This window comes from Columba livia, chromosome 22, assembly GCF_036013475.1.
Source record: "Columba livia isolate bColLiv1 breed racing homer chromosome 22, bColLiv1.pat.W.v2, whole genome shotgun sequence".
Taxonomy (NCBI): Eukaryota; Metazoa; Chordata; class Aves; order Columbiformes; family Columbidae; genus Columba; species Columba livia.
In genome coordinates this window covers 4,968,583-4,994,437 of record NC_088623.1, presented here as the reverse complement: position 1 = coordinate 4,994,437, position 25,855 = coordinate 4,968,583, and the positions used below count along the sequence as shown (strand labels likewise).

At 47.4% G+C, this 25,855-nt stretch overlaps 1 protein-coding gene across 1 annotated transcript in view; it reads left to right on the top strand.

The window, feature by feature from the left end:
- Positions 1 to 2,460: 2,460 nt before the first annotated feature.
- SYT6 (synaptotagmin 6) overlaps positions 2,461 to 25,855 on the top strand; it is a 31,247-nt gene continuing 7,852 nt past the window's right edge. The window contains exons 1-4 of the mRNA XM_005510371.3: positions 2,461 to 2,915; positions 17,380 to 17,716; positions 19,798 to 20,356; positions 24,395 to 24,515. Of these exons, the coding sequence (XP_005510428.2) occupies positions 2,762 to 2,915; positions 17,380 to 17,716; positions 19,798 to 20,356; positions 24,395 to 24,515 (1,171 nt within the window). The 5' untranslated portion in view covers positions 2,461 to 2,761. The remainder of the gene's footprint in view (positions 2,916 to 17,379; positions 17,717 to 19,797; positions 20,357 to 24,394; positions 24,516 to 25,855) is intronic.

Here is a 25,855-nt window from a genome sequence, read left to right as displayed (position 1 = left end):
TGAGAAGGTCCCTCCAACCCAAACCATCCTGTGATTCTGTTCTATGAACACCTTGTATCTCAGTAGCCATGGGCATTGGTATGGGAGAAGAGAAGCAGGCGTGAGGGACCTCGCTTGGGAAAAGCAATGTTTGGAATTTCAGACGTGGCAGCGGTTATCTGGTTGTTTTCCAGTCTTCTATGGCAGACAGTAAAAGGTACATATGACATAAATCAAAAGCTACAAGGTGCCAAGATGTCTGGTCTTGTGTTCTGAAGAAATGTTTGTTGAGATTATGGCTCCCAACACCAGGGTCTTCTGTTATTGTTACCCAGCAAGCCTGGAATCCTCTGATATGTAAATGAAAGGGAACAATTGACCCAAGGTGACTTCAGATTTAAAAGTAAGAAGTTCTTGGTATTACCTTTGAAATAAAATTAGTTTTTTTCCAAATAATTGAATTTTATTATTGATTTCTGTGTTACAAGCTCTCAATTGGACATTAACCTTTTTCTAAGGGTTTGTTCGGAGTGGGTTTTATTTTGTCTGTTGAAATCTCTTTAAGGTAAATTCAAATTTCAAATGCAATACTGGATCTGTTTTGGTGGCTCAGGCAAAACTCTCCCCGTGCTGGGGTGACGTGGTGGTGGAATCATTAGTGGGGGACTGATCTGCGCCCCCTTGGGTCTCACTGTGCTTTGGGTTTGGGAGTGGGGGCAATGAGAGGAGGAGCTAAGAGGTTCTGCTCAGCTCCCCAGACCCAAAGCAGGGAGGGAAAGACCCTTCTACAGCCTGAGGAATAATACTCTGCAATGAATAAGGAAAGATGAAGGCTGAGGGTGTCAGTGATTGCTCTAAAGACAGGTTTGGGGCGTAATTTCAGCTTCCTTTGAAAGATAACGAGGTGGGTGGTTTCAGTGAGTTTGTCGTATGAATGTAATGCATAGCGTACCTCAGCCTGAGCTCCGGGCAAATTGCTGGTTTAGCTTCCAGCCTTGCAAAGTCTGGCATCTCTACCCACTAACCATGGAGCTTTGCAAGCCCTGGTGCCGCCAGGTGATGCTGGTGTTTGCTCGTGTGTGTGAACGCTTCCAGAAACACTTGTTAATATCCAGGACTCAGACTTTGCAGCAGAGGGTTCTGCAGGACTGACCGGGAGGTGGTAGTGCCTAATGAAAAGTGTCTCTTTGTGACCAGCTGTAGGATACGGAAGTGTTAATAGGAGATTGCACACGTGTTGTCACGGCAACAGAAGTTTTGGGGAAGGAGATGTGCTTGGTAGGTAAGTTGCTCCCACCAGGCGGTGGATAAAGCACCATGGCAGGTGCCTGTGCTCTGCTGGCTATGGTGAGCTGCCCAAAACACGTTGGCCTGGGCAGGAACAGCTGGTGTGACCGAACAGACCCTGTGTGCACTGCACGGGGATGCTGGAGCGAGTCACCAGCCCAATAGGTGGAGGATCTGCAGGAGTTTTGTCCGGCTAGTGTGGGAAGGGGAGCTCAGGGTGCAGCCCCAGCAGCGGGGGACGGACGCCCCGCTTGTGCTGACCTGCGGGAGCGGTGTGGGCAGTGCTGGGACAACACCAGTTCACAGAACCATAGAATCATTTTGGTTGGAAAAACCCCTCAAACTCATCGAGTCCAACCGTTCCCCCACCCCATGTCCCTGAGAACCTCATCTCCAGCCGTTCAACCCCTCCAGGGATGGTGACTCCACCAGACCCTGCAGTTCCCAGCCTGGGGATGCAGATACGGTGGTTTTGGGGGGTTTGCTGCCCCGTGTGCCCGGGCTGGGGGTTGTTAGAGGACCTGGGCTGCGCTGGGTGCTTGTGCAGCTCCTGGGACTCAGGTGGTGTGATGGCTCAAAGTGCTTCAGCAAGTAATTAACAGGCAAAACAAACACAGTGACATGAATCTAAACAGACTCAGTTGCCATGTGGGGCTGAGGGACCTGGGTAGCTTTAGCCCTGGCTCTCCGGTCTGCTCATTATATTTGTAACTCTGCTCCAGAAGCTGCAAGAAATCATTCTGCTGTACATAATTTTAATTGCCTGTTATACAATTGCTTCCTTTCCAATGCCTGTCAAATACATATTCTCTGTTCAAAAGTGTAGCTCTGTCATATGGCGCGACCTGTCTCCTAAATTACAATAGGCATAAAAAAAAACACTGCAGAAAATAAAATAGAATAAATCTAATTATGAAATAAAATGGCATTCTCAATCTCTATTGCCATCTGCAGCCCGTTGCGTTAGGACCAGTACAAACAAATCAATAAAACCTGCTGCTTTTCTTATGTTGCCTTTGGCAGTTCCAAGTAGTTTGTGCAGTGCTCCTGTTCCTCTTGTCTGGTGCTGTGCCGTCCTCAGCCAGAACATTGCCGCATTTCTCGCAAAATTGCTCCGGGGCTGGAAATTGAAACTCCGCACCTGGAGAAGGGGCAGCACTGAAAGGGTTAAAAGAATTATCCAGGCTGCGGCTTTAACAACGTTGTGTAGGGCAGAAAGAGTTCGGTAGGAGGTTCTCTGCCTGGAACACGCCTTGGCAGGGAACAGATCTCTGATCTCAGAGGCAATAAGGCATCAGGACCGCAGCGAGCTGGATTTGTGGAGCTGGAGCATCGCCTGGCACACGGTGTCTGTCTGTCTGTCTGACCCTCGGGTGCTGCCATGCCGGAGGGTGGAACTGGTGCAACCCGCTTGCATGAGCGCAACTAAGTAAAACCTCTTCTAGTTTGACTTTCTTAGAGAGCAGAGGGGCCAGCGGAGGATGCGGTGTGGGAGATGAGCGGTCCCAAGGATGACGGCCGTTGTCAGAAGGCAGTGCGCATTGTCACCGAGCTGTGCCGCAAGAAAAGCCTGCCCAGCTTGGACCTGGACACTTGCAGGGAATTCCTCCTGCTGCCTTCCGACCAGAGCCTGACCATCTCCGAGCCAGGTACAGTACTGGTCCCGGCTGCTCCAGGGGCTGTCGGCAGCGCAGGAAGGCAGGAGGATGCTCGCAAAGGGAGGGAAATGTTTGCAAGCCACATGTTAAACTTGGGGGAAACCATCTCGGGTGGTTATTTTCCTTTACACTTGTTCCACGGTGAAGTTTCGGGTGCAAGTGCCACCTCACCTGTTGATGCAAAGCGGTGTAACCTGGTGGGGGTGGCTGCACAGATGGGGGATTATGTGCTGGTGAGGGAGGTGTTTAATGACATAAAGTTTCTACCAAAGTCCCTCGTTTTTTTAACATCACAGACTCCCGTCTTGTATCCAATACAAAGCAGTAAAGAGCCTCTGTAGGTAACAGAGATGACAGGAACTGATTGCTCTTAGAGAAAAGGAGGGACTTGCGTGGATTTTTGTTCACCAGTAAGGGATCTTAATGTACTTTCATGTCTTTGTTTTACTTCCCTGAGGTTGCTCCCTGTGAGCTCGCAGGGCCAGGGGGACGCTCTGACCTGTCAGTGATGAATCAAGGGCACACACGGTGCTCTAATTGCAGGGGGTTATTTCTTTATTGCAAAGCGGTTAATTTTCTGCACGCTTCTCACAGTTTCTTGTTGCAGAGAGGTCGCCTTCTGCTGTAACTTCAGCAGGCGTTGGCAGGGGGAGCTTACATCCCAGACTCACACACTGAGGAGCAAAAGAACCCAGTCCCACGCTTTTCAGCATTATTGATAACGCGCTGCAAGTCGGTTGTGTGTTAGGACACTGGCAGAGAGCGCTTGCTTTGAGGTTTCTGCAGAAATGACCCACCAACCCAGCCTGATTTCACAGCAGAAGTTTACAGAAAGTTTTCTTCCCTTCTGTGCATTGGCCGTGGGCAGCACAGGGCCCGTCAATCCCTGCCCAAGGCTTCTGTGTCATTTTGCTTTGGTTTCTCCCACCAGCATCTCACACCGGGATGCAATGGGCACCCTGGGGACACCGGGCTCTGTTGCTTGCCCTGGTGTTTCCATCACCATGTTGCCAGTAGGTCCAGCCTTCCACATCCCGCTCTGCTTGTAAATTAATCATCATCTTAAAATGACTTTGCTTTACACCTGCTCGTTCTGAAGGCCTCTTACCACCGTCTGTGCGCCCTTACACATTGCACCCAGTGCAGCTGTTTGCTCTACTGCAAATCATTTACTGCGTTGCTTCATGACTTTTTACCTTGGTACCAAAATACCTGTACTGCTCTCGTTCTGCCTGCCCTGCATTTGTTTGTGCAGCCTGCTCAGGACCTCATTTGCAGGGCAGGATCACACCATCATATGTCTTTAACATCCCGAATGTTTGCTCTGATTTCTGGTTTAAGCATCTGCTTGCTCTGATCTCTGGTTTAAGCATCAGCCTCTACCCACTGCCCTGGGCAAGTCATGCTGGACTGGCTGCAGTAACATCTACCCTGTTTCCCCAAATATAAGACCTGCCCCGAAAATAAGCCCTAGCATGATTTTTCAGGATTTTTGGCGATGCCCAAAATATAAGCCCTACTCCAAAAATAAGCCCTAGTTACAGTTCATAAAAAAGTCAATTTGAATAGTGTCTAGGCAGCTATACATGTAAAAAAATTATCTTTTGGAGTAAAAATTAATATAAGATCCTATCTTATTTTCAGGGAAATGGGGTATCCCTGTTGCCTCTGCTATGCACAACTGGCCCATATTTATGTCTAGACAGCACCAAGGATGCTGTTTGGGCCCAACAAGTACTGGTATTTCTCAAATGCTGCATGTAAAACTGCTCCAGCATGAGAAACAAATCAGTTTACATTAAGCGCTAACTGATGTAACAGTTTTGGTCGTGAGATACCTTTCCCATTAGTCTGGATGTTTATCTAATTATCCACACTCGTACTTTGTCCATTTTACACTTATGTTAAACGAATTTGCTGTTGGCTACCTGGGGTCCTACGCTCAGACCTGGTGAGTCCTTCCTCATAAAGAAAAGCAAGTAAAAGTAGGTTGTGTGGTGATGAGCAGTGATTTGGCTCTGAGACGGTGCCGGACCGCACAGTGCAGCCTCGGCAACCTGCAGGCAAAGCGTGACTCAAATTGGCCCTATTTGTCATCATCATGTGAAATCAACGGCTTCTCCTTCGCTTTGTTACCCCCCGGATGAATCTGTGAGCTGATGGCTGAATTAGCTTGGCTTGTGAAGCGTCTCACCAAAGTTTGCGCCGTTTGTGAGCGGTGCCAAAGCTGCAGCCAGGGCTGCTTCTGCACCCTCTGCTCGCTGTTACACCCTGAGAGGTGCTTTGGTTGCTTTCCGATGTTTCATGTATTGTTGGATCTTGTGGGGATGCTGTGGAGTTGCAAAGGAATCAGCCAGTTATCCCTAAGGTATCCCTAGCCTTCTTGAACTCCATCTGACAGTGGAAAAAAACTGTGAACACAAAAATATTACTGAGCAGTTTATGTAAGAATACGTCACTTCATGCAGTGATTCTTTCTCTTTGAACCATTTTGGACTGAATGTGGAAAGTGTACTGTGTATAAAGTAGATGCTCCTCTCTGCTGTACTTTGCGTTATGCAATAGCTAATTCTCCTACTTAAAGTCGCTAAGAGAAATATAGCTGCAGCGTTCCTCCAATATGCCATACAGTACTGTGTACCCAACAAAGGAGCATCGCAGGCTGCTGCCGCTGGCTGGTAACCCAGCAGCGAATATGTCAGAAGAATCAGGTGTCTGGCAGGGGCAGGTTTTGGTGTCGGTGGGTATGCGAGGGGGAGCTTTGCCTGCAGTTTGGCCCGTGGCGGTGCCAGGAATAGAACCGATCTCTTGGCTGCGGGCCCTGCAATCGAGCAAGATGCAGCATCCTTTTGTTGTGCCTATCTGAAATCCTCCCCCGTCGCTCCCTCCATCTGACAGCTCTCTTCCCTGCCAGTCCTCAGCTGTTGTGCAGCGATGCCGCGAGTGTGACGAGCACACAGGCATAAGCTGTAGGCAGCGGGAATGCCTGTGATATAGGGACAACATTTACCACCGCGGTGGTGTGCCTTAAATAAATGGATCCATCACTTTTCTGCGCTGGGGATGCAGGCAGTGCTCTGGGATACAGCTGAGAGCATTTGGGGGCGAGCCCTACTGAAGTGAAACGGCCTCAAGTTGCTCCAGGGGAGGTTTGGATTGGATATTAGGAACAATTTCTTCCCCAAAGGGCTGTGGGGCATTGGAACAGGCTGCCCAGGGCAGTGCTGGAGTCACCATCCCTGGAGGGTTGGACAGACGGAGATGAGGTTCTCAGGACACGGGGCAGGGACAGGGGTGGGGGAACAGTTGGACTTGGTGATCTTGAGGGGCTCTTCCAACCAAAATGATGCTGTGATTCTATGATTCTAAGTGCAAAATACTTGGCTGATGATGCCAGGGAGCCCCTGCTGCCAGAATCCCCTGGGAGCGCTGCCCTGGGCACAGCGAGACACCCCATGTCACCCCTGGGAGTGGAGCTGCTTGTTGCAGAGCAACAGGATCCAGGGGCTTTGGGAAATGGGGACAAATCCTGCTCCCCAGGGCTGGGGGAGGAAAGGGTTCCTGTCATGCTAACAGGCAACAGACAAAGCAGTTATATTGCTTTTTCTAAGGAAGAGAGTCAGAAAAAAGCAAGAAAAAGCCGATTTCCAGTACATCATACACACAGTGTTAGAATACTGTTGCCATTACCTAAGCTTCTAGAGGTCAACCAATAAACCAGGTCACACAACAGAATCATCAATTTGGGCTGATTTTAAGGACTTCTGTTCCAGTGGCTTGGAGAAACGTTCATAAAGCATTTCAATGAGCCATTTCTAAGCTCGGCCGGTGCCGGGTCTGGCTGCAGACGAGCTGCCCGCCCGGCCCGGGGCGTCGTGCCGAGCAGGGGCTGGTACAGGAGACGCAAACGTGGCTCCACAAAGAGACTGAAAACCAAAATGATCCCTCTGAAAGGAACGTGCAGAGCTGGTGCAGGACGAGTGGAGCCTGTGGCGTGTGGTGCTTGCTGACTTTAAAGGTGAATGGGTACGGAAGGGAATTTACACCAGCTAGGAGCAAACCCCAGGGTTTTAATTCTAGCTCCAGCACTATCGTGTCACAACTTTCTTTAAATAACGTAAGTGGGGTTTTTTGGTTGTTTGTTCGTTTTGTTTCCTCAGTGTATCCATTTGCAAAAGCTTCGGTGCCCTGTACCGTAAGCCCAGGACACAAAGGATGATGCGCAGAACGCTCTTGTGCTTTCCCAGCGCGGGGTGCGAAGGAAGAAAAAGGACAGTGGGGGAAAACGCAAAACCAGAAGAAGAGACAGGACGGTGATTTGTTTCCTGGCACACTTTGCCAGCTGTCCTTCTGTGCTCTGATCCCACAACAATTCCGAGCACATTTAGTGTTTTGCCCTTGCGTGAACTGTTCGTTTTAAACTCCGTGATGCAGGCAGTACATCTTGTACAGCGCCGAACATCCTCCTGGCACTTTGCAAATGCTATTAAAATGTTAAACCCACAAGTACAGAAGTGTTCCTGCTGCAGGCAGGCAAAGGGGTGAATCTTTGTGCAATAGAGTTAGGTTTGGTGGGGTTTTTTTCTTTGCAGGAATGTTGATGCGCAAAGATCAGTTTTGCATGGAGAAATTGCTTCTGGAGTATTTTACTCGGGAAAAAAATGATCCCTTGATAGATAGTGTGACTAATGGGAAAATTGATGACATGCCCGTTCACTGGTATGGGATGCCTACAGCCACTACCTATGAAATAAGGACAAGGTTTGAATTTACTTACCAGCTGTAATAACACACTTTTCTGAACCACCATTCAAGTGTGTTTTAAGTAAATATAACAGTCAACATGTTTAAAGCTACCGAGGCAAAGCTGACATTAATCACTGGAGCTTGTGTCTCCAGAGGCCGGGCATGTGAGGAGCAGCACCCTGGGGCAAAGATCTTTCTTATCACGGGGTAATGCACTTGCAAAATGGATCTTGCCTGGTCCAGCCGCAGGAAAGGAACCTGCTGGAGCTACGTGCAGCACATTTGCTCTTTAGCTTGAGCGAAACGGGTTTGTGAAACAACGTCAGGTTCAAACCTTGCTGCCAGAGGAAAACTTGCAAACTATATTAAAATGAGGTTAAAACCAGCAGTGTAAATCTAGGGGAAAATGGATTATATAGCCTGTCTGTGAAACATGTGGCTCTGCTTATGTATTGTGTGTGGATCTACGGCTCTCCAGCTGCCTCCGGCTGTGCACGGTGATGGTCCCGGTAAATAAAATGCACGCTCGGAGCTGCGTGGAGCGTGTGCGCTCAGGAGCTTCCTAAGCGCCTCTCTGCACAGATGCAGGTTTGCATCTGCCTCATTGCTGTCGGGTTGATTCATTCCCGAAGCCGGCCGGGGAGGCTGACGAGGTTTGGAGGTTTTTTTGCAGACCTGGGAGCCTATTCCAGTGCAGCTGCAGTAGCCTCATGCATAGTCAGGGCTCAGCATCTCAAACTCCATAGAAACAGGCAGCCAGCTTGCTGCTGCTGTTAATTGAGTGTGGGAGCAGGCTGAGGACAGTGCCCAGGGACCGGGCTGAGGAGCACACACCTCTTGGGTAAGTCCATATTTCTGAAGTTACTTTGCTAATTTTTTGCCTTTTTTTTTGTAATCCAGGTCCTGTTTTGCTTGACAAACATTTTGCTTCAGCAGTTTCTGTCTTTGCCATTGAAACATTTTCTTCTGCTTTTAGTATTCTCCCGACGTTTCACTGGAAGCCAGCGTGTGCTTTTAGCTGGTTCAGATCAGGGCAGAGCTCAGGCTCTGATCTTCCCCGTTGTTTTGCGGGATGACTCTGAGAAGCTGGTATTTTCCCGTTCGCAGGTGTTTGTTGCTGGACATCTTTGCTTTGCTGGAGTCGAGCCAGTGCAATGTGCACAGCCTGCTGCACACCCCATGTATTCACTGGCGTGTGTATTCCCTGGTCAGGAATAGAAACAGAACCGCGACTGGATCTCATGTCTGATACCATTTTTCATTTCGGTGTCACCTACCTTTGTTTTTCTTACCTGTTTCTTCTTACTGTTGGTGTTTCTAGGTACAACTGCATATTCTTCCTTAGGACCCCAGGTTTCCACCTCATGTTAGTCAGGCAGCTTTTTCTAGCTTTAATATTTATTATTTCTTTTCCAAAAATGATAATATATAGTTTTCCTTCCTATCTGCATATTGTAAAATTAGGAAGCTTCTCTGTAACAGCCCTTATTGTTTCAGTCCAGTGCACTCACTAATAACAGTCACACTGGCAGCTGTTTGGGAGAGATGTAATTTGTCTCTCTGCCGCGCATTGTCTTTAATTATACTTATACATTGTAAAATGGCACCCTAGGGGGACAGAGAAGGGATATTTGGAGTGGCTGTACATTTCCATGACTATGGAAGAAAGAAAGTTATCCTGCAAGGTGCCTTGTACACAGTGAAACTGCAGATGCGGATCGAGGCCGCCTTTGTGTTTAGTTCAGTTTGCTGTGCTGTAGCAGGTTGGTGTTTGACAACATCACAGGAACCTGTGCAGCGGAGCCCAAGGGCAGGATGCCAGGAGCTCGGCTCACACAAGCCCTTTCAAAACCATCATTAAGACACACAGCGCCAGAGTATTTGCTTCCGTGGGGTAATAATTGCCCAGAAATCCTCGCACACCGGTGCCTCTGGTAATGTGAGTATTTGATTTTCTGTGCATGTTTGTGACTGCTGTGAAGAAACGCATGTGCTGTTGTGACAACAGAGGTGGGCACGGCGAGCACCTCTTCAGTGCGTTCTGTCCACAGCCCTCCATCGTCTGCGAGCGTGCGCTCGGAGTTATTTGAGCTCAGCTTTGAATCCGGTCTCTGGTCAAAACGTTCGCGTTAAGAGGATTCTGAGCTGCACGGTACGGATTGACACATTGGAAAAGGAATAAAGGGATCTCAGAATCTGTTTGAGCAACCTGCAGGATGGGGCAGCGCAGCCTGCTCGCGTGGCTGCCGTGCGGTCCGTGCCGGGGGTTCAGGATCTGTGCTTGTCACCGCTAATGGGGGCAGCAGGGGATGGCAGGAGCAGAGCCGCGCAGGGAAGAAGTTCCCTGGTCATTCCGCGGAGCTGGAACAAAGAAACGCTCTTTGCAGAGCTGCTGCATTCCAGCGCAGGGTCTCTGGGCGGCTGGGGGATCATTGCGGAGCCTCTTTGAACACGCCGCTGCTGTTTGGCCGCGCAGATCAACCCGACTTGTGCGTGCCAGCGATTATCAGCCAGACAAGTTGAGAGAGGGAGAGCAGGAGGGCACATGGGCTAACGTGGCCATACTGGGTCTTAGGTGGCTTTAATTGGCAACCTGGGCTCCTGAGGACACGGATCCGTGCATCACCTGGTCTTTGCAGCATCTGGAGCCAGGGGAGTTCTGGATGAATCCTGCATCTTTTGGGTTGGGTTTTCTATAGGGCAGGTCTGGGCAAATTGGCCTGGACACTCATTAAGTGTGCAGGAATTATTAAGTGCAATTATTAAGTGTGCAGGAAATTCCCTGCAGCCTAGGAGCCTGCTTGTCCCGGCAGAGCTCTGGGGACACCCAGCCCAGGGGAAGCCTTGGAAAGCTTTCTGGGTTGCCTTGTCCCATGCTGGGGACCTTCTGCCCTCCCCTGGCCAAGCTCTGCTTTTTGGGGTTCTCAAGCTGTCCTCTTGTGCAATCCCAGTTGCAGGGTTGGTGGCTTCCCAGTACCATACTGGGATGAGGATCATGCTCCGGGGCTGCAGGCTGGGATGGGAAGAGACCCCGATTCTGCTCCCAGTCAGGCTTTATCCTCAGATCTTTTACAGCAACCTGATTTTTTATTTTTATTGTTATTTCTTTTTAACCAAAATGGAGTCAGAGAGAAAGCCACAGGGAAGCATTTCCCCAAAACTGAGTCTCCCCATAGAAGAGGAAGGACAGAGAGACGGCAGCTCTGACACGGCCAACCTGGACACCCAACGCTGCTGCCCCGGCCCCTCTGAGGTCTCACAACACCCACAGCTTTGACCAAGTTTTTGAAGGGAAATGTTATAAGGTCTAGCATCTTTGGCCACTTAAGGGAGATGAAGTGACAGCAAAAAGCTCTTGTTTGTTTTCTTTGCATCGCAGGTTGAAACGCAGTTGTATTTCTCCATCCCAGAAGTGTCCGTATTACGATGTTTTGCTCTCTGCCCAGGTCCGGATAGAGAATTCCCCATCGTGTTGAGGAGCCTCGGTGAGGCTTCCCAGGCACATCTTCAGTGCTCAGGCCCTGGCCGTGCAGACTCACACCGTGGGAGGAAGATGATGCTCAGTGTCAGTTTTTAACCCCAGCCCGGGGACACCGTGTGTGTTCAGCGCTGCCCAGTCGTTTACAGATGTTGCTACAGCGCATTGTGATAAAATGTCATGGGATTAGCACACAGCTATGTACTATAATTGTAAGCAGTGTGGCTTATAATAGTTCATTAGATTGTCATCAGTTAGGCGTAAAGCAACGGCAACTCTTGTTATCTCATTTATAATACTCTAGGGAACAGCTGATTAAGACACAAAGCGACCTAAGTCACTGGGGAATGTTTCCTTTGGTTTGGAACAATTTTATTTTGTTTTTGTCACTTCTGATAGCAGAAATGCTGCATTGCTGACAGCTCCAAGTTCTCCTTCTGCTCGCACATGCCAGCAAAAATTTGAGTAACAAATGTGCCTTTGATGCAGCCTGGAGAGAAAGTCTGAATCAGCAGGTGGGTCAATACAACCACTAAATACCAACATATCCAGTCTTCAGAAACCTTTGATCAGTGTCCTCCTGGCCAGCTGTTCTGCAGGGGCACGGCCATTTCAATGTGTATTAGTTATTTTCTCTGGGTATCGATACTCGCAGCGTTGGGTATTAAGCCCGTAGTCACTAGTGGGCAAAGAATGGTGATGATCTGATGTGGATTTTTAAAGAGGTTCAGCTTACGTGGGCTTTCACTGGGCTGCCCATCACCTTCTACCTACAGGAAGGAGGCTAAGGGAGAACAGGTTATCTTTTTCCAAACTTGAAAGTCTGATTTTCTTCCCTCTGTAGGAGACGGCCCTGGATTCAAAAAGCACAGGGCGTTTCAAATAGATGGACCTGATTTCAAAGCTGTAGGGATTTCAAATCAGGTCCATCTTTTTGAAACACTCTGTACTGTGGTTGGAAGGAATTATTATATTGGGCTTGTCTCCTTTAATACATAAACCAGGAAAAGGACGCAGGATTTGCTATCACTGCTTACCAGAGATTTGGCTGAGCTCTTGTTAAGGTTACATGGTATTTCACAGTTGTGTTTTGCTGTCCAGAACCTGATATTCCAGAGGCTTCTCCTGTATGTAGACGGCATGCAGAGACCTTTGCGCCTCTTCTTTTTTGGTAATTTAGTCTTTCTCCATTCTATTTCAGCGAACAAAGCACAAGCTGCATCTTACCAAGGTCTCCTCTTACATTGCATTCCTTTGGTGTATTCCCCATTTTCTTATGTATGTATTCTTATCGTTTATTATATATATATGTACCTGTCTGTAAGGTACCTCATTATTGGCTCTGCACTTGGAAATCACTTTTGGTGTTTTCCTCTGAAATTCTTCTGCTTTTTTTAAACTCAACTTGGAGAACCGGTGCATCCCCCTCTCCCATATCGGGGCGCATTTACTGTCTGTTCCTGGATGTTAAAAGTACCAAACCATAAACTGAAAAACGCCAGGTAGCAAGGGGAGCGACAGCCTCTAGTCCCCCCACCTTTCCTCTGTGCCGTGCCCTTGTCTGACCAGCTGTCCTGGACCATCAGGTGTGAAGGTCCCTCCCGAGGATGAGGACAGCACAGGTGTCCTCCGGATTAAGGCATAGCAGGAGCTTCACCTGTAGCCTGGAGATGTATTCCGAAATAAAACCGTGTCTCTTTTCTTCTTGCAGGTGATGCTCAGGGGGGGTCTCTGAGACAGGTTAGTTTTACCCTACTGATGTGTTGTTGCAATAGCTGCCACTGTCTCTATCCCAGCATAGGGAAACTGAGTCGGGTTTCCCAGCTAAACCCACACCCAGGCTGCTCCTTGCGGCCGTGGCTGGGGTTGCTGGAATAGAACTGTATTCCACGTGCAAATTTATCATTTAAATATCCTGTCCTTAATTATAATTCGAACTGGAGTTTATAAAATTTGGGAATTCATGAGTGCTGTCACTAATAAGGTGATAGCTGGTTTCCAGGACAACGCATTACACAGCTGTTAAAGGATCAAAACTTTGCACAAAGTTGTCCGTGTTTCACTTTCTAGTTATTCTCCCAGCTATAGAACTGCGTCCCCTAAAGAATTACAGTCAATGGCAAAAAAAGCCCTGGCATTGCTTAATGAAGGAAGTTTTGTCTAGACAGGAGTTATGGGGGGGTTGTTTGCACTTGGACCATAAATCACAGTTGCTTGAAACACTGGATCCCTGCAAGGTCTCCTTATGAATCAGGTTGTCTTCATACTCAACGTGCAATAATGAGATGGTTTGAGTTTTATAATCTTATATAATTACTCTCAAAATAGCTTCTGATTCATCCTTCCCTTTGAAGCTTATAGTTTGCATTCCAATAAGCTCTTGCATGGCAGGAACCCTGTGGTAGCAGCAAATTAATTTTTAAGAAGTATTTTTTCTGTCTAACTGAAACTTTGGCAATGCCGGTTCGAGCATCCGTGTGTCTGTCTCCCTATAATCCGCGGCATAGCCGGGTGTGCACAGCAGGCTGGGAGGCTCCTGCAGAGCCCGTGCTGGCAGGAGGAATCTGCTGGGAGCTGATAGTGTGAGACTTGGGGTGCAGGGAGCAGGTGAATGGGATAAAACCTCCTTTAAGCTTCATGCAGGAGGGAGCTGGAGTTTGCAGAGCAGCCCTGCGATGCTTCCCCTGTGCAGCCCTGTTTTCTGCAGAGCTGCGGGCTCTGTTGAACAGAGCTGCTTGCTGACACACGAACTGAAGCTGTGCTGGGTGACAGGGGCAATCTGATCGTTGTTATTTGCTCTGTTACCGTTCCCGCCGCAGTGTGCTTGAGGAGGGGATGAGGAGCTGGCTGAGAACCGCACGCTGCTGCACTGCAGCTCACCTCTCATCCAACGCAGCGCTTCACGATTTATAAGGCAGACGGTTTCCTTCTCAACATTCCTGCTGCAGAGTGCTCTGCTTGCTGCGGCGCCGTGCAGGGCATCCGGAGCCGTATCCCCAAAGGGCTCGTTCCCTTGCTCTGCCGTGCTTCGTGCTTTGGCTCTGGATGTTGGTGCTGCTGGATGCTGTACTGCTTTAACATTCGGTTTCTGTTCCATCTAGTCCTTGCTCTGTAAAGCTTCGAAGCTGAATGTTGTTGCTGCACAAACATGTCTGTAGCCAGGATTTAATGGAAACCTCTTCCTTTTCCCCCGCTCCTGTCCTGTGCCCCTGTCTGCCCCTGCCCCAGGCATCCGACATCCACCGCAGTTTCTCATGCCCAATTTCCAGCCCTCAGCTAATCAGACGAACATTGCTGATGCTTCTCAATTGAGAGAAAATTAGATCAGCAGTTGGTAGATGCCTCACGTGGTCTTTTGTAGCCCCAGAGCTGCCCGTCTTCTCCTCCAGCAATAACTCTCGCAGCAATCCATCATTTGAATGCGTGATCTATACAAAGCCCTGCAGAAATAGAACGATATATTCTCACAAGCACAGTTGTAATAGAAAAATGTAGCAAAAACGGACAGAGAAGGCTGGATTTCCAGCTGGATATCCTGACATGGTGTGAGCAATGGTCGATACATTAGAGTTGGGTGTTCAGCTGGAGAAGAGAAGCTCCAGGGAGACCTTATTGCGGCCTTTCTGTACTTAAAAGAGGCTGATAAGAAAAATGGGGACAGACTTTTGAGCAGGGGCTGTTGCGACAGGACAAGGGGTGATGGTTTTAAACTAAAGGAGGGAGATTCAGGCAGGACGTGAGGAAGGAATTGTTGGCCCTGAGGGTGGTGAGAGCCTGGCCCAGGTTGGCCAGGGAGGTGATGGATGCCCACACTGGGCCTCAGCTTGATGTATTTAGTGTTTTCAGCCTCCTTGAACTTCCACTCATGGTATTCAAACTTAGTTGAAATCCAACAGGTAGCTGGGATGACTAATAGATGCTGGAGCGCTGAGAGAGCCATCAAACGTGTTTTGTTTTCCCTATGGGGAGTGGGAGGAAGGAAAGCTAAATTATATCTTCAAGATATTAAATATAACTCTTCACGTTATACTCAGAGTTATCCATGAATCTCTTTAATGATAGTGCAAGGATCTCCTTCACAGTAATAAAAATCAATGTTGCCATAATTAGACCAGTGTTGTCTTGCTATTGTAATCACGTCTTTGTCATTATTAATTGTTTTCTGTTTGGACTTTGCTAATTATCCCCTTTGGTAACGCAGTGCGGGTGTTATGAAGTCATCAGGGACATAAAGCTGGAAGGTAGTTCCACCATATTCTCTTAATTAGTTCCCATCCAAGATGAAACAAAATGGATAACTGTGCTGCCGAGCTGCGTTCATGGGTACCGGGGCAAGGCAGCAGCTGGACTGACCACGAAATTATTCTCCTTTTCTAAATTTCCTTTTAAATCGCTCCTCTGTCCCTTTGTCCTGCCCTGGGCCATCTCATCTTTTATTTGAAAGGCAGTAGAAAGTCGCAACCTTCTTAGAAGTCTTATTGTGTTGAGCCATTCTGTGAGCTGTGTTGTGAGATTCAATAACAAAGGTTTTAGACAATACAAAACCAGTAAAAACACAAACCAAGAAGTCAATTGGTTTGATGCCAGTGTTGGGTGATGGTTGGACTCAATGATCTTGACGGTCTTTTCCAGCCAAAATGATGCAATGATTCTCAGAGCGATAATGTCGTGAGGGCTGTGGAAATGTCGGGTGAATCAGAGCTCGAACCATCCCTGTGCTGCTCTGCCTTAGACAGAGCCCATTTAAAGCAGAACATTTTCAATTCTAGCTATTTTTTTTAAAGTAACTGATATTTTCAAATTCATAAGAGAAAGCTCATTAAGTCAATTAAGGTCAACTCTGTCCAACTGATATTTAATAAGTCACAAAAAAGCCTTGGGGAATTCAATGTCATCTTCAGACAAACCAGTATTCTCCCCAGGCAGATGCTTAAAAAACTGTCTGTAAGATCCCGATCCCTTCTGCTGGTGTTTTATATGAGCTGTCAGAGGAAAGGGCAGGAGGTCATGCATGAAAGTATCTGTGAATCCTGTCACATACATTATGAATGCCAGCTCAGCAAGAAGTGACACAAACTAAGATCTCTCTCAAGCTGGCAACAGGTTTTCAGAACAGATGACTGATTATTTCTGATGTTTTCCATTAATGAGGCTGGTGTGCTGGCAGATTCGTGCATGCTCTGTAACTTCTCAGAATGGGCAGAAGTAGCTTAACAGAAACTTTTCTTGTCACATAACTTCCAACAGTGATGGATTCTTCACTGCAACTATTAATATTTCCTTTGTAACAACATAGACATATATGCAAAAAGTTGGAATATTGGTTTGTGTGGGAATCTGGGAATACGCTGTAAGGAAGGAATTAAAAATAGCCAACGTTTTCTCTTTTTGAAGTGTTGTGAATCATTTCATAGCCTAGATCATATCTATCTATAGCTTCCTTTTTTTCCTGATTCTTCAGCCATAGATATGGAAGCTTTTCCTCTCCAGAAAAAGACTAAAATGCTGAAATATACAGCATATGAGGTAAAAGTGACTCAGAGAGTCAGAGAACACACACAGCTTCTGTGCTATTCAGAATAAGGAAGAACGCGTAGTACTTTCTGTATAGAATTCTTCTATGTTTGATTTCACTGCATCAGCAGCTTGTGGAGGTTGTTTTTGTTTGTTTGTTTGGGGTTTTTATTTGTATTGGTATTTAGTTTTTATTCCCTGTGGGCACATCTGATGAGATGTGAGCGCTGATAATACAACACCAATCTGCTTCCAGGATCACGGTAGATAGATTTTTGTAATATAGTGTCTGAGCACCTGTGGTACGAAGCAAAAAGGCAGTTTCTGCCGGGGCAGCACTGGAGCTTGTTTCTATCGTCCCATTCTGCAGTTCTGTTTCAGGCTCAGCAGTTTGCCAACATCACAAAATAAATCAAGGATGATATTTTATAGCCAGTCTGAGTATCACGGTATAACACTTCATAGCTCTGGCCATCTGGAGGCAGCTGTTTCTCGCCAGATGTGTCTAGAGCAGGAGGAGGTCACAAATCCATCTGGGGATGCTCACTTGGGTTTGACTCCTGCTTGCAGAACCTGCTAAGAGCTCTCCATTAGTCATGGTATGTCAGTTTGGGGCATTTCTTCCTTTTACCTATGGCTTTCTCACCATCTTTCTTTTCTTTTCTCCTTCCCCGTTCCTCCCCTCTCCCTGTCGCTGTCGCCTTCTCTCCCCTGTAGAGCTCTCCGTCAGCCTCCTTGCGGTGATAGTTATTGTGTGTGGACTGGCCCTGGTGGCAGTTTTTCTCTTTCTCTTTTGGAAGCTGTGCTGGGTTCCCTGGAGGAACAAGGCCGTTTCTTCTCACCCGGCCGTCTCGCAGCGCGAGGCAGACTGCGCTAAGGAGAGCATGGCAGACAAGCTCAAGGACACGGGCGCCATAAGTTTCCTGGAGGCAGCGGTGAAGATCAGCCACACGTCACCAGACATCCCCGCGGAGGTCCAGATGTCCATGAAGGATCACATCATGCGGCGCACGCGGATGCAGAGGCAGACGACGGAGCCTGCGTCCTCCACCAGGTGAGCGGGACGCGGCGCTCTGCAGGGATGAGAAGTGCTTAGTGGAGCCTGAGGTTCAGATACCTTCAGGAGGCTAAAGAAAGCACTCCCACCTACACGCTGGGTTACTTTCCAAAGATTGGAAAGTAGATTTCCAAAGAAAAACAACACAGCAGAGATGGAAACAGGCATTGGAACAGGCTGCCCAGGGCAGTGCTGGAGTCACCATCCCTGGAGAGTTGGGCAGATGGACATGAGGTTCTCAGGACATGGGGCAGTGCCAGGGCTGGGGGAACGGTTGGACTCCATGATCTTGAGGGGCTTTTCCAACCAAAATGATGCTCTGATTCTATGTGTTAATACTGCCTTATCATGGGCCCTTTAAAAAAAAATTGAGGATTCAAGCCCAGTTACTGTGACTCGACCTCATTGTGTCAAGACGTCAGTATGCTTTGACCACTTTAATTTTGTTCCAACATGAGAGGCAGGCTGAAGTATCAATGATGGTATGCTGTCAGACAGAATTAGACCTTTTTGGCTCCCTCTTGTTGTTGTGGCTCCTAGCAGAAACAATTAAATAAGCAGAATTGACGTATTGCTCGCTGCACAAGCTTAGAACCAGCTGCGCTCAGTGCTTATGCTCCATGCACGTCTCTGCCTCGGCCAGGGACAGAGATGTCACCGTCACACTCATTAAATCAGGATAAGGCTGTAAGAACCTCGGGACACCTTCTTGGCGAGAATACTGAGAAATACGGTACCTCTTCCTCGACACAGAAGGCTGTGAATCTGGGACAGGAAAGGGCGATCGCAGGGTCCTGGCTGTGCCCCAGCACTTCTGCTCACTTTTTTGGCCATGCCTCTGATGCGGGCGAGAGTGCCACTGCGAAAACAGACGTTGCTCAGAAATTGGCTACGGCATTGCAGAATTAATAAGGCGCCGATCACAGCCTTCTAGTTGAAGAGGACAGGGTTAAAATCAACGTGGTGCCACCTGCAATCGTGGCATATAGTCTTTAATTTAGCCGTGCTGCTTTTTGGACAGCTGACGGCCTCTCTGTTATGCTCCTTCTGCTTTCATTACACCTTTCCAGTGGAGGAGAACACAAAAGCTCAGCCTGTCTGAATCGGGACAAAGAAAGGGGGACTTGGTTGCGTGTGGGAAGGTTTCAAACCCACTTTCTCAGCTGAAAGAGCCTAGCATGGGCAGCCAGGGCCAGGGATGCTGGGGAAAAACCGCAGCACTTTGGGATCTCTGACTCGCAGCCCAGGCCAAAACGCCTTTGAGGAACCTGCCAAGGAGAAGCGAGGTCTCTGAGCACCACGTACCACTGAAAGCTAATGCTCTGGCTGTACGAGTCCTTCGTATGGTTAAATAACTCCATACACTGCTCTTGTAAACACCAGCTGATCTGAAATAATGCCGCGAGTCCACAGAAAGCTTTTATGCTTTGCTTGGGTTAAGCTTTGCTTACAAACAGTTTCCCTTGTGCCGAAGGGGAGCTCGAGGCAAGCGACAGCTCCCAGAGGAGCCCGCGCGTTCCTCCCTGTCAAGAATTATCTGTTGGTTTGCGATGAGAGTCTGTTGGAGAAGTTTGGAGGCAGCAATATACAGAAAAAAGATCCATTTTTTGAGCCAGTGGTGGTTCTTGCTCTTTGAAAGGTTTTTTGCCTAGAGGGACACTTAGTGCCAGTATCTCGGAATCGTAACGATTGAGGGTGGGGAAGAGTCTCCACGCTGGGTTGTCTATGGCTCAGTTAAGATGTTTGGTCTCATATATTTATATATATATATATATTATATTTTTATATACATATTATAACAGCTGTAGGCAGTTTCACCTCTGTAACAGGTGAAAAAGTGCAGCTTGCTGTAAATAATCTGCAAGTTGGGAGGTTTGCTGGATCAGTTCCTTTGACCAATGGAGGTGTTCCCTTCAGTGTTCATTTCCATAACATAAGTGGTTTCTCTACCATGGTCAGGAGCACCTATTGCACTCATTCTTGTGCTCTCCCTGCTTTCCTAGCATTAGTAATCTGGGAAGAAAAAGGAGATAAATGTCCTTGGAAAGGTGTACAGCTGTCATATTTTCCTCCCACAGGCACATCTCCTTCAAAAGGCACCTTCCTCGGCAAATGCACGTGTCCAGCATGGACTATGGCATGGACCCACCGGCTGTGGCTGAGCAGCCCACCAGCATCGGTCGCATTAAGCCCGAGCTCTATAAGCAAAAATCCGTTGACTCCGAGGACCCCAAAAAAGAGGCAGCAAAGACCTGCGGGAAAATTAACTTCACTCTCAAGTACGACTACGAGAATGAGACTCTGACGGTGCGGATTCTCAGGGCTTTTGACTTGCCAGCCAAAGACTTCTGCGGCAGCTCAGATCCCTATGTGAAGATCTACCTCCTGCCCGACAGAAAGCGCAAGTTCCAGACGCGAGTCCACAGGAAGACTCTGAATCCCACATTCGACGAGTCCTTCCACTTCCCCGTGCCCCACGAGGAGCTGGTGAGCAGGAAGCTCCACCTGAGCGTCTTTGACTTTGACAGGTTCTCCAGACACGACATGATAGGAGAAGTTATCTTGGAGAACCTGTTTGAGGCCTCGGATCTTTCCCGGGAGACAACCATCTGGAAGGACATTCAGTATGCGACGACGGTGAGTATTTGCTTTGGAGGGGGCTGCAGCGTGGCGTGCGGGACCTGGAGGAGAGGTATGGTGAGCAGCTCCAGGGCCGGACGGGTGGGGATCCTTTCCTAGTGACTGGCACAACCCCACAGCTTGCAAAAATCCATCATGCAACTTCCTTCACAGCTCATCTCATACTTTTGCTCTCCTGCTTTCTTTATTGGGGAATGAACTTTCAGATATGCATATTTATTGCATTGTGGTCAGCAGTTTGAAAAGACATTTGCTTTGCAAGCCTGCAGCTTTTTTTTCAGTACTGCATTCTTCACCAGTTGTACCCCTTGGTCACTACTATTAGTGCTTTTTCTTTCATCGTAGCCTGTTCGTAACTTTGTAAGAGAGCCGTGAGTTCCATCACGTGTGTGCAGCTGTGATGTGCTGGAGCTCAGCACCCGGGCACCGCAGGGAACACGGTGTCCATGCAGCGTGTTGGCTCTGGTAGGCAGCTTTTGGGCTGGCAGGTAGGGTGCAGAGAGCAGCCGTCCTGCCTCTGTGCCAGCACAGCTTTTGCCATCCCTGTCTGAGGATGCCAAGATCTACATGACGCCTGCCAGGCGCCCTGAGGTGTTGCTGGGGCCGTGCTATGAGCTGATGCTGTGTTGCCTTTTGAGCATCTTGCCTGTGAGCGAGGCAGGAGGGAGGCACAGGACCAACCACAGGGACAGGCAGTGGTATCAGTTAGCAGGGTGCTCACAGCGCGTGGCTTTCAAGCCACAAATAGCCACCTCTGTTATGATTAATGGATGAGAATGAAAGGCAAAACACTGGCAAAGAGGCAAGCGGGCATCAGGTGCATCCGTTTGCCTGGCAAAGCATTGCCAGGAGAGGAACAAGGGGCATCACAAGAGCAGATGCCTCTTGGAGGCACCTACCCATTAGATCTGCCCTGAGACCCAGCTCGCTGTCAGCTGTGATGTGTTGTGGGGTTGAGTCCTGGGGTGAATTCACTTGTGTGGTGGCAGGGGATTTCCCTTCCCTTGCTCTGTGATTGGGACACAAAGAGTGCGGTGAGCCTGGGGAGGTGACAGGAAAAAGACCAGTGCGTGACACTGGAAGGGGTTAACGCTTGGTCTCACTGGAGGAAAAGCAGGTAAACCACAAAGCTGCAGGAGAAGTCGATGGTGTTTTTAACCTGTGTATGTTCTGTGTTTTGCTGGGGTGCTTCTGCAAGAAACAATGGATGTTTTTCTATCTAAGCAAACTAATTGAATGGGAAAAACCCCAGATGAAAAAAAACCCACCACAAAAACAGGAGGAGAGACACCAACAGAAGCGTTGTTGAGGGGGAAGCCTCCAAAGAAGGTGTGAGAGGAGCAGAGCCAACATGGTGCCCAGGACGCCTCCTGTAGCCGCCTTGCAGAGCCCCGCAGAAACATCGAGTGCTGCATTTGGCTCCATCCCCCCATTCTCTCTGTGCCATTCTTTGGGACTGGGCCAATATTGGTACATCTCGGCCAGTTGTAACATACCCAAGGACATTTCTGCTTAATCAAAAATGAGAAGGGTAAACACAGTTTTCAAAATACCCAAGGAAAGCTCTGGGTGACTAATAATACATTAGATCAATGGTGTGGGTAGGAAGACAGTAGCGCACTTAGGCAATGATACAAGCTATTCGAACAGCTAGCACTCAACTATTTAATTAATGATTGTACAGCTTGTGAATCAGTGAAACATTTCTGGTTTCAAGTCTGCAAAGCTTATTGATTCAGAGCTTCCATTATTTCCTAAGAGGTATTGATATGAATTTTGAAAACGTCCCAGTGTCTATAATCCGCAAGAAAATAATGTACCCACAGGACACATTATGCTCTCCTGTATTTATGGTTGCAAAGAAAAGCCTCTCAACCTAACACAATGAGGTCAAAGAACAATTTATGTTAGTTTGATACACTGAACAGGTCCTCTTGGTGGAAGGAGAGGAACAGAATATGAGATGATGCCCAGAGGGTGCTCTCAGGATCTCGTACAGGACTGCTCTCTTCTGACATCCGTGTGCAAGGCTTCCTGCCTTCACCCCTCCTAAACCAACACAGACCAAAGAGCAGCCCCGGCCCACTGAGTTCTCTGGGTACCAGTTGCTGTCGCAGGGCCAGCACACAGAGGGAGGTTCAGGTGCTCGTTTCTTTGGGAATAGAACAACCCTTTCTAATCATAATTTCAGAACACTTATTTTAAATTATTTTCTGTTGTCAGTGAAGTCTCTAGCGAAGAACGGGGGATGCGGCGGCTGATTGGAGCTGGAGACAGGTGACAAAGTAGTTTTGCAGCAGGTTCAAGACACTCCTTACCAAGTGCCTCCTCAGTGCACAGTTGTTTATTCAGGTTCTTTGTTGTGTAAAGCAATTAGTCTTAAAAGAGGAAGAATACCTCTGAAGGTAAGGAGAAGCGTCATGGTTTAAAAAGCAAACAGTAATTTTGGGCACATGATTTTTAAGTGGTTATTTTAAGACACTGTGAATGAATGAGTTAGATGCTGGGGGGCTCTAAAATCTCCTCTATGTGTGATGAAAATGATCCTGGTACCTTAATGAGATACCTGCAGTGATATACTGTGAGACAAGGAATTTAGCTCCTGGTAGACACATCAAGAGGTTCTAAAGGTAGAAGAACAATAACTCAGCAAATATTTTGCAGCTATTTCATTAGGCTGTGACTCGAGATCATTTTGTTGCATGGAAAGGCAATGTGTTCAGGATTCCCTTGGTTCATTAAGGCGAGGGATCAGAGTGGGAGCACTGAGTGGGTGAGAGTACTAAACTCCTATTTACCACCAAATTGCATCTTGTGAGAACATTTATTTAGAGACTTAGAAATCTACTCATAGGTTGCTCTGTCCAGAAAACATCTGGCTGACTCTGTTTCTTTTGTACACTCTGCTTGAGAAGATTTTTCAGTTTAATTGCTAGTTGAGTGAAGTCTTGTCAAGAACCAAGACTTTTATAGAATGTTCATTAGTATTCTGCATGTCTAAGTAGAATAAATACCTAATCTTTGCCTTACCAGAGAACAAGAAGGAAATAATTTGGCAAAAATCTCAGCCATCAACAAGATCTATTCTCCTAACACTTAGCAAAGCTTTAAGTGCCTTTTGCATTTACTTGTCTTTTTAGTTCCATTGCACTACTAGTAACAGCTACAACTTCTTTTCAGCAGATCATTATATCACATTGAAATGAATCAAATACTCTGTTTCCTAAAATAAACTGGTCATTTGCTCTACAGATGTGGGATCTGTATGTACAAAATAAGATATATATATATATTTTAATCCACTTTTCCGCTTTTGGAAGGTATTTAGAAGACTTTCTGCTGACTTTGGATGATAATGCTTTCTAGTTTAGAGAATACTTTTGGTTGGTTTGGTTTTTTTCCCCTGAATTTCCATGAGCAAGGCAGTGATGGAATGGGATTGTAGGGAGTGCAGTAGATAAGGCTGCACGTACGAGAGGCACTAAGAGCTACGTGTAAAAGTTGTTTTATGGGGCACTAAAAGAGAAAAATCACCTTTGCCTCTATGAAACTACCGAACATTTCTGAGTGCCATCTGCTGGTTAATTCACTATTTATGTACGTACCTATACATGCCTCATGCTGCATTTGTGAGCTTTTGAAGGCATCTCAAAGGGGTTGGTGGTCCAAACGATAATGATTTTACAACCTTAAAAGCTCAATTGCTACTAAATGGGGCCCTTCGTGCTTCTCTTCTGTATTAAAGCCATGACCTCTGGTCTGTAACTACCGAGTAAATCACATTTGGACATCTTTTACTTTTCCTCCTGTTCCTTGTATTCATCTTTAGCCAAATAACGTTGGGATACACAGGAAAAGGATAAAATTCCACGGCACAGCCATATAGTGAAGTGTCATTCTCTTGGAAAAGGCAGAATAGAGACAAGGCTGTTTAAGAGCGAGTGCTGCGTGAATCCGGCACGAAGCTTCGCGGTGGGGGCAGCCGAGCTGGTTCTCACACGTTTCCAATATAATGTGTTCTCTGTTTTATTGAAGGAAAGCGTGGACCTGGGAGAGATCATGTTTTCCCTTTGTTATTTGCCAACTGCAGGTCGCCTCACCTTAACAGTCATTAAATGCAGGAATCTCAAAGCGATGGATATCACTGGTTACTCAGGTGGGTGCTCCATGGTTGGACGGACCCCACTGCAGGGCCGTGTCGTCTCTGAAACATCTGACAACACTTTGCCCGTGTTTTAAGTAGGCATGGAATTTTAAAAGTAGAATTATCTTTAAAAACCATTCCCAAGGGTGATTATATACCTAAATATACTATTCGAGGAGGCTGCCAGCAGTTTCCATCCCCATGGGAGGGTTTGCAGAGTCAAAGCTTTAGTGCATCTCTTGGGTTGGACGCTTCAGATCCTGACCCTTGCGGATTTATGTGAATAGGGAGTTTTCTACCAGAGAATCCCCCATGGCCAGAATCAATCATTTGACCCCAAGATTAGGAAAGGATCATGGGCCACCTGGTGAAATCCCAGGTGAATGTGCATTCCTCTGTACGGTGGTCGTATGCATTCATGATTCCAAAGAGCTGGCTTGCAGATTCAGCATGCATCAATTCTGGATTTCAACACAAAGAGTTTCTTCGCCAGAGCTCAACATAATTGTATTTGAATTTCATTGACAACTTGTATAAAAGGCAGAAAAAATACAGTAAAAGATCTTTGCAGAAAACATCTCTACTCTGCTGGAGCTTGGTGCCGTATTCAGTGTTTCTGTAATAATACCTTGCACATTTACTGTTGCTTGAAAATGCATTGAAACGGCCTGAGCAGCTGCTACAGCAAACAGGAGCTGTTTGTAACTCGGGGCATTCTGCCGTGATCAGCGAGTGAAAGCACATGAAGCAGAGCTGCCCTGATGCCTTTTCTTTCTGCTGCCCTCCCACATTGGGAAAACGGGGTTTAAAATTCCCCTGCTCACTGCAACTCTGCTACATAACGTTAGCAGTTGGATGGTTTCGGTGCAGGAAAGGATTCCTGTAAAATAACCCCCTCTACCTGTTTGGGTGGTCAAAATGCTTCATTACATTGTATTATTTTAGGCAAATGTTGAAAACGTTATGGTTTTGTTCCGGAGAAAGCGCTGGGTTTGCTGTTTGTGGCCATGCAACTAAAGCCAGCTCGAATGCCCAAGTGCCCAGTGCCCGTTGCCATCTTCTTTTCTTTCTTCGCTATGTGCTTTTGGGTTGAGATGGGGCCTTCTTACACCTGCAGACCCTCATCACAGCAAAACTGGTGGAAATGGCTGGTTTTTCGTTCCACGTGGGCTGCAGTGCTGGTTCTCCGGTGCCTGAGCTTCATGTCAGCACTCAAGAAATGGTGGGTTTGTTTGGTAAACAGGCAACCTCTTTCCTAAAAGTGCATTCAGAGTTGCCTTTGGCTTGTGGTAATTTACAGTCCATCCTTTGATAATGCTGTTTCTATATTGTGACAGTAACAAAATAAACTT